The sequence below is a fragment of the Balaenoptera musculus genome, chromosome 11 (genome assembly GCF_009873245.2).
Source record: "Balaenoptera musculus isolate JJ_BM4_2016_0621 chromosome 11, mBalMus1.pri.v3, whole genome shotgun sequence".
Lineage (NCBI taxonomy): Eukaryota > Metazoa > Chordata > Mammalia > Artiodactyla > Balaenopteridae > Balaenoptera > Balaenoptera musculus.
In genome coordinates this window covers 52,225,092-52,235,342 of record NC_045795.1, presented here as the reverse complement: position 1 = coordinate 52,235,342, position 10,251 = coordinate 52,225,092, and the positions used below count along the sequence as shown (strand labels likewise).

The 10,251-nt window shown below is 45.1% G+C and overlaps 1 protein-coding gene across 3 annotated transcripts in view; it reads right to left on the bottom strand.

Moving 5' to 3' along the window:
• Window positions 1-2,312: 2,312 nt before the first annotated feature.
• Window positions 2,313-10,251, bottom strand: part of CNOT10 (CCR4-NOT transcription complex subunit 10) — a 64,982-nt gene continuing 57,043 nt past the window's right edge. For 2 of the 3 annotated variants that reach the window (XM_036869684.1, XM_036869685.1), the window contains 5 exons: window positions 9,186-9,316; window positions 8,585-8,620; window positions 8,261-8,388; window positions 3,735-3,810; window positions 2,326-2,768 (listed from right to left, as the gene is read on the bottom strand). In XM_036869684.1, the coding sequence (XP_036725579.1) occupies window positions 2,617-2,768; window positions 3,735-3,810; window positions 8,261-8,388; window positions 8,585-8,620; window positions 9,186-9,316 (523 nt within the window). In that variant the 3' untranslated portion in view covers window positions 2,326-2,616. Of the gene's footprint in view, window positions 2,769-3,734; window positions 3,811-8,260; window positions 8,389-8,584; window positions 8,621-9,185; window positions 9,317-10,251 lie in introns of all 3 variants that reach the window. The other variant, XM_036869683.1, reaches the window with a different exon arrangement.

Below are 10,251 nucleotides of genomic sequence, written 5' to 3'. Positions count from 1 at the left end.
GACTACTCCAGCTCTTCTGAGGGTTCATGCCTTGCAGTTCTGGGGACACTCACAATCACGTTCTCTCTGGGTCTCTGAAGGGACCCATGCAGTGAATTTTGCCCCATTTTGCTGGTGATGGAGCTGAACAGAAGCTAACGAGGCTCGTCTCAGAATTCACAACCCCATCAGATATGACACCACCCTTTGAGCACCTGCACCTGTTAAACTACAGAATACCATATACCATAGACGAAAAGGTATGATCAAGGGACACAAAGGCGGGGGAGAAACTGGGACAGCTAGGAAACACTTCAGAGACGTGGCACCTAAAACTTCTCAGCACAGTTAGGATTATCTCTGTTAGCAGACGTGGTGCTAACGGATTGGGGCAGGAAAAACAGGTGGGAGAAGCCATCTGGCTGATGGACTCCATATGACAAGTCACAGAGGTGAAGAGCTTACATGTACTGTGCCCAGATCTGCCAAGGGCCACTGTGGAAGGCAAAGCTGGGCTGCTGGGATCATAATTTGACAACACATCATATATAGAGTTCTCCAGTTGGGAAAACACTTCACTGGCTTCCCCGTAAGATGTGCAGGGCTGTCCCAGCACCGGCAGCTAAGGATAGCTACATGACTTGCCCTACAAAGGAGAGGGAAGCCGAGGTCTGCTGGGGGTTTCTGGGAAAACTTTGTTCCTGATGGTCTCCTGTCACGATAGGCTGCCTTTGCCCTCTTCTTCTTGCCTTCAGTGCAGATGTAATGCTGGAACATCCTGTGCCCACGGGGACAAAAGCCCAAATGCTGAAGACAGTGGTGTGAGAAAAACAGAGCTGAGTCCCTGATGGCATCACTGAGCACTAGAGCCAAGGCCACCAGCTGCCTACGAACCACCTTCTCAAGTGAGAGAAAAACTACCTTTGTTTAAATCACGGATCCATTTTGTGCTACTTGCAGCCAAGAGCATTATTTAACACAGCGACGTGGGGCCTAATCTGCCTCATAGCTATTCCTGCTTTCCCCCCAGACCAACCTGCAAGCAGGAAGAGTTCTAATTTTTTTGAGATTTCTCCAAAGATGTACTGCCCTCGAGTACAATTACAGGCCTTCTACCACCATACACTACCCAAGACCCTATGGGTTCCCAGCAGTTTATGAAGCATGTGGACTCTGTCCAGGAAATGCCCTGGCTAAGCAATGCTGCTACCACCCTGCAGCATACAAGGGGGTCCCACGGTGCTGCTGCTTGTCCGGGGCTTGGGAAAGCAGCACCTGCAGACTTGGACCAGCACCAGTGCAGCTTACGGGTCCTACTCCCATCCCATTTGGAAAAGCCTTCTTCGAGAGGCCCAAGGGAGCTAGGCCACCTCTGTTTCCTGTATCCGCCTGGAAAGAATCTACTCTGTATATAAAACAACTGCAACGTGGCAGAAGAGCAGTTGAGCCCTTGTGCACATCCATCCCGTGTTCAAGTGAAAGAAGAATTGCTCCCCTTCTCTGAGTCATCTGTGGGCAACGTCTCGTCACATCACAAACACTCAGTTCTTGTGTAGATCCCTAACTAAACTGTTTGGTATCAGCAACAGAATAATTCAGATAAAGTTTCGGATAAATTCATGTGCTTATCCAAACACTCCCCTCTCCAGTTGTGAAACCGAGTAACCATGTAGATTCAGCTAGTGTGTTTCCCTATCTGAACCTGGTCTCCAAAGTTGGGAACTGAAGAGATGTCGACAGCAAGGGATGATCCTAAACGGCAAGCTCTGATGAATCTACCAAATGTGCTCTTGACTAGGGGTCACCCAGTTTTTCTAAAGCAAGCCTGTAGTGTGTTTTGTTTTTCCTACTTACAGTTAGTGTATCGACCCTATGGACAAATTTTGGCCATGTCAATCCTGCAACACATACCTGTCTTGGAAAGAAGCTTTTAAGTTCCTGTTTGCATTTCCAAAGGGGTTAGCAATGAACCTTGAACTCCCTTCTAACAGGGTCCAGGAACCGGTGCTTCTGCCTATGGGTACAGGAGGGTGAACAAGACCAGTGCCCTGAACTCTGTTTGTCTTCATCTGTAATTTTTAAGCAAACGATTGATTCCTATCAGATCAGTCATCTCTTCTTAACCCAATTTGACTAGCCCTATGGGTTTTATTACGCATTTTCTGGCCCTTTTAGTCCTAACTAGGCATACAACACACCAACCTCCCCTCCCCTCTGATCGGCTTCTGGACTGGCTACTCATCTCCTGCTCATGCCGTTCTCTCCATTTTTAAAACTTTAACACTAAATCTCAGATGCCAAAATACTCTAACCGTTGCAAGAAAGACAAAATGTATTATATAAGACTGTTCTGGTAAGACTGTGTTTTAATTGCCTATGACACAGATATATCACATAATGGCTCAAAAATAATAGTCTAGCAAAGATTAAAGGAAAACCGATGAAAATGAGCTGTGAATCCTTAATTTGACGTAAGCTTCCAGCAAAAAAAATCAGGGATTAGAATCATTTCAAAATTGTGTCTTCAAAACTAGTATCCTTTACCATCTGTCTTTTATTCATTTTGCTGCGATACAACTAAAAAGGCCTGTAAATACTCCCCTGGGTCTCAGGTAACAGTTTTCCAAGAGCAAAATATCACTTTCTCTGTACAGTGAACGCCGGCATCTGGATGGGCTGGATCGGGTGGACGGGCTGGAACACCGGCTTCTTTCTCATTTCAGAGAGTGTTTTCACTGCAGGGAGCAGCTGATTCCTTTTGATGATCTGTAAGGCCAGCTGGGTATTACCTATAAAAACACTTCCCATCACAAAAAAAGCATATAACAATACCACCACATACAAAGCAAGCCATCAGAATCCCGCAAGGGGGTAAAAGGTGATGGAGAAGAGCAGTGGTCTGCAACCTGTGCTATACACTGGAATCATGTAATGCCCGCTGCACCATCCCCAGAAATTCTGATTTAAGAAATTTCGTGTGTGACCTGGGTGACGCGATTTTTAAAAGCTTTGCACTGATTCTAAGGTGGAGCCCAGTTTGAGAACTTGTCTACAGGTGGACTGCACAAAAGAAGGGCTCTAAGACCATGTACTAACCCTACCACACCTTTTAGGAGGACAAGGCCTGCTGGGTGCCAGGCACTTAATGCTGCTTCTTCAGCTATAGAAAGAGGGGAGCCTTGGAAGGATTTCAGCAAGGGGGTATGACTAAGAACTCTTAAAACTTCTGTACCATCTCATTTCCCCCATTCAGCTCTCCTTTTCTACTTCATGCCTTCTCTTATGTAGGGCCCACAGCCTTTCTTCCAGTAAGCTATATCCTCGAGGTTGTATATGCCCCAGAGGCATGACCTGGATTTAGGTCTGAATAAAAAATTCTCAGCAGGAACTGGCTTACTGTAAAACTCATTAACGACACCTATGTTTAAAACACTAAGGCATACAGCTCAAACCCACTGCATTCTGACTCAGGTTCTCAATTAGAGTCATTTGGATGCCTAAGAGAAAGGTTAATTAGTAGAGATTAATTATAATTGTCAGAAGTTACGCTATTCTGCATTTTCACAGATAAAAGGAAATATGCTTAACCTGCTAGAAGTAGGAATTTGCAAGATACCAAAAACTCCCTCACTACATTTTTGTTTAGAAGAACTTGATGGGTAATACCTCTTAAATTTCGAAGAGAAAAAACAGACACCAAAAATCTTGGGCTCTTTGCAGGGCTCCAGTCCTAACTCAAGAGAAGAATCACTCACCATTCTGCAGCTCAAGGTAGACGGCCAGCAGGATGGCTTCAGGGGGCACCTCTTTAGGATGGATCATTGAGGCCGCCTGTGCTCAAAACAAAAAAGAGACCCATGAAAAACTGATAGCTTAAGATACAAACTCCAAGTAATGTCAAAAAAAAAAAAAAAAAAAAGAATGTCAACCTACCAATGACAAATTAGCAAACTTAACCTCACTGGGACACTACAGTTCTGCTCGGATGGTCCTCAGCTGTCTGTCTTTTTTTTTTTTAAAGCTACTTCATTATAACTCTTTTATTTTTTATTTAATCTAATTTAAATATTTATGTTTTCGGCTACGCTGGGTTTTCATTGCTGCAAGCGGTCTTTCTCTGGTTGTGGCGAGTGGGGGCTACTCTTCGTTGCAGTGCATGGGCTTCTCACTGCGGTGGCTTCTCTTGTGGCAGAGCATGGGCTCTAGGCACACGGGCTTCAGTAGTTGCGGAACGCGGGCCTTAGAGCGCAGGCTCAGTAGTTGCTCTTCGGCGTGTGGGATCTTCCCAGACCAGGGATCGAACCCGTATCCCCTGCACTGGCAGGTGGATTCTTAACCACTAGACCACCAGGGAAGTCCAGCTGTCTTTGTCTTGATCCCTCCCGATTAAACTAGACATGTTATTTTTAGTTAAATATTTATCTTCCCTTGCCTAATCCATAATGAGTTCTTAATAGGAGAAAGCTTTCCTTCCTTCTTGGTTTTCTTCTATCTCTTGGCTGTATTTGGTTTTGAGATGGGTGATCAGACGCTCCTGACTCTACACTCCAGTCACCCATCCAGGTCTGCTGGTAGTTTTTCACCAGACACAGTTGCACCTCTATCCAAATCTGCATGTCTATTTTGTTTTCCTAAGTAACAACTTAGTATTGTAAGCTACAAATTCGCAATGTCAGGAATAAGAATTCAAACTTAAAAGGCTGGAAATATAAAAAAAATATACCACTAAGCATGTTAAGGACTTCCCTGGTGGGCACAGTGGTTAAGAATCCGCCTGCCAATGCAGGGGACGCGGGTTCGATCCCTGGTCCGGAAAGATCCCACATGCCGCAGAGAAGCTGAGCCCACGCACCACAACTACTGAAGCCCGCGTGCCCTAGGGCCTGCGCGCTGCAACCACTGAGCCCACCTGCCGCAACTACTGAAGCCTGTGTACTGCAACTACTGAAACCCACATGCCTAGAGCCCGTGCTCCGCCACAAGAGAAGCCACCACAATGAGAAGCCCGCGCAGCGCAACGAAGAGTAGCCCCTGCTCTCCACAACTAGAGAAAGCCCGCGTGTAGCAACGAAGACCCATCGCAGCCAAAAAAAAAAAAAAAAACAAAGAAAAGCATGTTTAATGTCTCCGTTCTTAAGGACTGAAACAGTACAATTTAGTCAAATAAAATTATTTGTTTAGGCAACATACTGTCCTTTCCTAGATCTGAGAGCCATAACACCAGCCTGCAGTTTTCTGATTTAGTCCTGTTCTGGTTGAAGGTGCTGAGATTGTAGGTTTATTCCCTCAGTCTGGGCCCCTCTGGGCCGCAGCCTCTTCCTCATCTTACCATCAACTGGTATTTCCCCATCCAGATTCAGGTGCTTATGCTTCCAGACTGCTTTGTGTCTTCCCTTAATCTAATCAGAAAGTGTCCTTTACAAATATTTATTGACCAGAGGTGGGTGTAAGACAGGGACTTACCCTGATAATAAACAGCATGCAAATAACAGTAATCCAAACAAATTTACTGTTAGGGAGAGAGGAAAGTGAACGTAGTATGAATACGAAGAGAGAGAAGAGTTTCTTCGAATGCAGAGCTTTTGGGCAAGGGAAGCCTGTCTCTGTCTTCCAAGGGTGGATACCTGACAGGCAGAAAGCGGGGAGGCATGGCAGTGCAGGCCACGGGGTGAGTGTGGGAGACATCTGGGGGACCAGAAACAGGCACAAGGTCAGGTCAGGGCAGCATTAGAAGAAATCTCAGACTAGTGGGGGTTCTCGTCCAGAGCACACGCTCCCAGGTTCCTCGTGAATGAAGCAGGGAGGCTTTTTATTCCTCCTACCACATCACTGATGTACCACAGCTCAGTTCAGAAAATGAGATTTTATACTCTTGGCCTAGCTTTAAATAGGCAAGACCACCTTTACATCATTTTGTGGATATTAAAATCTCCATTTTCCTTCCAACTGGCTAGTTAACACAGGTCATCTATTGTTCTTTGCACTGACTGCAGCCTTTTCTAAAATACAAGAACTCATGGCAACAACTTTATAAGAGAATGGTATTTTGCTTACTGGCTGTTCATAATGGTTAGTGGTGGGCAGGCAACCTCGGAAACCTCTACTTGAGCCCTTTCCAACTCTTCACGCATCATTGTTCTCCCTCCCAGGCACGGTGGGCCTCCCCATTAACAAGGTCCAGCCACTGGATTAACCTAAAAACCAAGGGACCAAAACAAAACCCCCTTCAGACCCCAAACCAGGCCTGACCCCATCTGCCTCTCCCAGTGTGGCTGCCGCCATGGCCACCTGCTGCACAAGAACCTGAGCTAGAGTGTACACACTGCAACTTCACATCCAAAGCCTGTGTGCTGCAGCCCTTGAGGTCCACGGGCACTTTCCAAAGGGCTGTTCAACAGCCCAGCCTTGCCACGGAGAACAGCGCAACATTTTAACTCTTCCCGTTTAACTCCTGCACTCAACTCCTAGATAAGATCAAACGTGTTCCCTGGACAGTCCATCACTTCGCTTTGCTGATTTTGGATCAGAAATGCTGACCAGATGCCACTAAGTTGACTAAATATCACTCATGGTTATTTTCCACGTGGTAAATCTTCACTTCTACACACAACAAGGTCACCTTCATAGGAAGCCGCCTTACCTCCTGAGAATAGGTTTAATTTCAGTTTCAGTTACTCTGGCAAACATATGGGGATGTGGGTTCTCTTATGTGCTGCTGGTGAATACACCATCTGGCACAAACTTTCTTTTTTTATAAATTTATTTATTTATTTATGGCTGCGTTGGATCTTCGTTGCTGCACGCGGGCTTTCTCTAGTTATGGCGAGTGGGGGCTACTCTTCATTGCGGTGTGCGGGCTTCTCATTGCGGTGGCTTCTCTTGTGGCAGAGCACAGGCTCTAGGCACGCGGGCCTCAGTAGTTGTGGCTCACGGGCTCTAGAGCACAGGCTCAGCAGTTGTGGCGCATGAACTTAGTTGCTCTGCGGCATGTGGGATCCTCCCAGACCAGGGCTCGAACCTGTGTCCCCTGCATTGGCAGGCGGATTCTTAATCACTGCGCCACCAGGGAAGTCCCTGGCACAAACTTTCTATATTAGAAGTCTGAAAATTCTGCATAACCTCTGATCTTGCAATTCCCTTTTTAGGAAGACATCTCCTAACTGTAAGGTCCATGGGGGCAGGGTTCTATCACGTCCACTTATTTACTACTGTCTTATTCCCTTGGCTTAGCCCAGAAGTACGTGCGCTGAATTAATATCCTTTTCTTCCCCCTAATTTTTTTTTTTTTTTTTTTTTTTTTAACTCTTTTGGCCGTGCTGCACGGCATGTGGGATCTTAGTTCCCCGACCAGGGATCGAGCCCGTGCCCCTTGCATTGGAAGCGTGGAGTCTTAACCACTGGACTGCCAGGGAAGTCCTGAATTAATATCCTTCTGAGGAATTACCCCTTTCCAATTCTGGGAAACTCCTCTGGGGCTGCCAATGGCAGTACCTGTTCTCCTACTACAGGTATGCGTCCCTGCCCATGATCAGTCCAGGGATGGGCAGGTGACCTAAAGAGGCCCAATCAGAACCTTTCTTGAGACCTGCTGATGAGGCCCCTCTCAGTGGCAGAAGTCAGAGGTCTATTTTAGTTACACATTGCCAGGAGCTTTCTTTATTGTAGATGGAGTTTCTTTGGTACTGACTTTGTGAACCCTTCTTCTTAAAAGATGTATTTGTAATTTAACTTTTTGAGTGGACAGAGATTCATACAATTCAAAGCTAAAAAGGATATGAGTATCCAGTGAAAATTCTCCCATTTCAGTGCTCCATCTACACAGTACTTATCTTGCCAGCCCTGCAGCCAATGTTAACAGTTTGTGGTGTGTTCATTTGGAGATCTTTTCTGCATATACAGGATTATATAAAAACTGTTTTGCATCTTGTTCTTTTCACTTAGTATGTCTTGGATATGTTACCATTTTAGTATATAGGGTTTACAGCTGCATTGTGTTCAACTATATGGACACACCATTATTGATTTAAGTGAGCCCCTATTTAGATGGTTTCCAATCTTTTGAAATTTCAATGATTAAAATCTTCAGGAAAACTCTCCATTAGGTGCCTAGGTTCATTTGCAAGAACAATCAGTTGTGTACCTTCCAAGAATATGTCTGGAGGAGTAATATTCCAATGTTTAACAAACTGATCAGAAGCCTCAAACAAAATAACAGAGCCTAGAAACTCCAAACCCTCTGCTGGCTGCCTCACAAGATGGTCTGGCACTGGCCCAGCCTCACCTGGTGGAGACACTTCCGGGCTTTGTCATACTCGCTCCTCAGGCAGTAGGCGCTGCCCAGGTTGAACAGCATCACGGTCCGGGCCGAGTTGACGGAACTGGGGTAGCATTGAGGGGCCCGCTTCCCAGCTGGGGAGAAGACCAGACACATGTGAAGAGGCCAGGCCAAGGGCCAGGGAGCAACCCCCTCTACTGCCCGAACAGCTGCCCAGAATAAAGCCTAGCTCTACTCCTCAGGCGGACAAAGGAAGGACACAGCGGCTCGAGGGTGAGTCTTTGGGAAGCAGGCCAGGCTACTTAAGTCTTTACAAAACGTCTTACTTACAGGATTCCATTGCTTCATTTTCACCTTTGTCTGATCCTACAAAGACATGAAAATAAATCTGAGGGGGTCGGACAACAGAGTATATTTTCTAAAAACCTAATTTTCTTTATGAAATGGAAATCTAATATTAAAGCAATCTACCACAATATTTCCTTTTCATGTAGTAGAGGTTCTAATAAAAGATATGAGAGTGCTACCTACCACCACCACCACCATGGCCTGAGAAATAACCCTGAATAAAGTGAAAACTAGTCTCACTCCCTCAAAAACTTAGCCATGATTTAAAACTGACTTTTGAATGCCATACTTTTACTCTCCCCTGGATTGTGGAATCCCTCTGAAGAGAAAAATATAAGAATCAAAACAAACTGTTCTAACACTATCAGCCTTTCAAAAGTTAGAATTTAGACCATGTGATAATCAACTCCTAGGTCTCCTCAGCAAACAATTAGTATAAAGTAAGTACAGCCAAAACCGTACAGTGCCGACCTAAAACTCCCTTCCCTTTACAACCGTGCCCTTAAATTTCCACACATCCTGAGTTACAACGGAAAGGCAGTGGAAATGGTGAAGAGTTCTGATCAAATGTGTCCTCATTAACCTTGGTCCTGCTCATTTGAAGAGATCCCTAAGGAGACATCAGTGACATTCTCCGGGTTCAAATGAGTAATAGCATCAGAGATTCTGTCCAGAGAGATGAGGGCTTCTGCAGCATATAAATGGCCCAGAAACCTAAAATGAAAAAAAAAAACCAACCAGATTCCAAACTGAAAAGTAGGTCATCACAAAAATACCCAAGTATAATAGAATTTGGTATATGTGTGTTTCACATATTTCAAGTCTTTGAATTGAAATCTAAGTTTATAAATGGATTGATTAAGGGTCATTTAAATTTTATCTCTTTAAAAATATCTTAAATATACAGTAATTTTTATGTTCGCTAAGTAGGAACAAATGACATATCAATTAAGAGAGCAGTTTAGGGGCTTCCCTAGTGGCACAGCAGTTAAGAATCTGCCTGCCAATGCAAGGGACACAGGTTCGAGCCCTGGCCTGGGAAGATCCCACATGCCGTGGAGCAGCTAAGCCCGTGCGCCACAACTACTGAGCCTGAGCTCCAGAGCCCGCAAGCCACAACTACTGAGCCCACGTGCCACAACTACTGAAGCCTGCACGCCTACAGCCTGTGCTCTGCAACAAGAGAAGCCACGATAATGAGAAGCCCACGCACCGCAACGAAGAGTAGCCCCCACTCGCCGCAACTAGAGAAAGCCCACACACAGCAACGAAGACCCAACAGAGCCAAAATAAATAAATTAAAAAAAAAAAAGCAGTTTAAAGTTGGCAGTAAATCAACTATATTTCAATAAAAATTTAAAATAAAATAAAGTTGGCAAATTTATGCTGTTCTGTTTATACAGAAAATAACATAAGAAGGTAATGAAGTTCTAAAATAAGAGGCAGCTCCAAGGACGGATTCCCTAGGAGCGGAGGATCAGAATTAGGGTCCTCCAGGGAGTTCCCTGGTGGCCTAGTGGTTAGGATTCTGGGCTTTCACTGCTATACCAGGGTTCAATCCCTGGTCGGCGAACTGAGATCCTGAAAGCTGTGCAGCACAGCAAAAAAAAAAAAAAAAAGAGAGACAAAAAGAGAAAAAAAGAATTAGG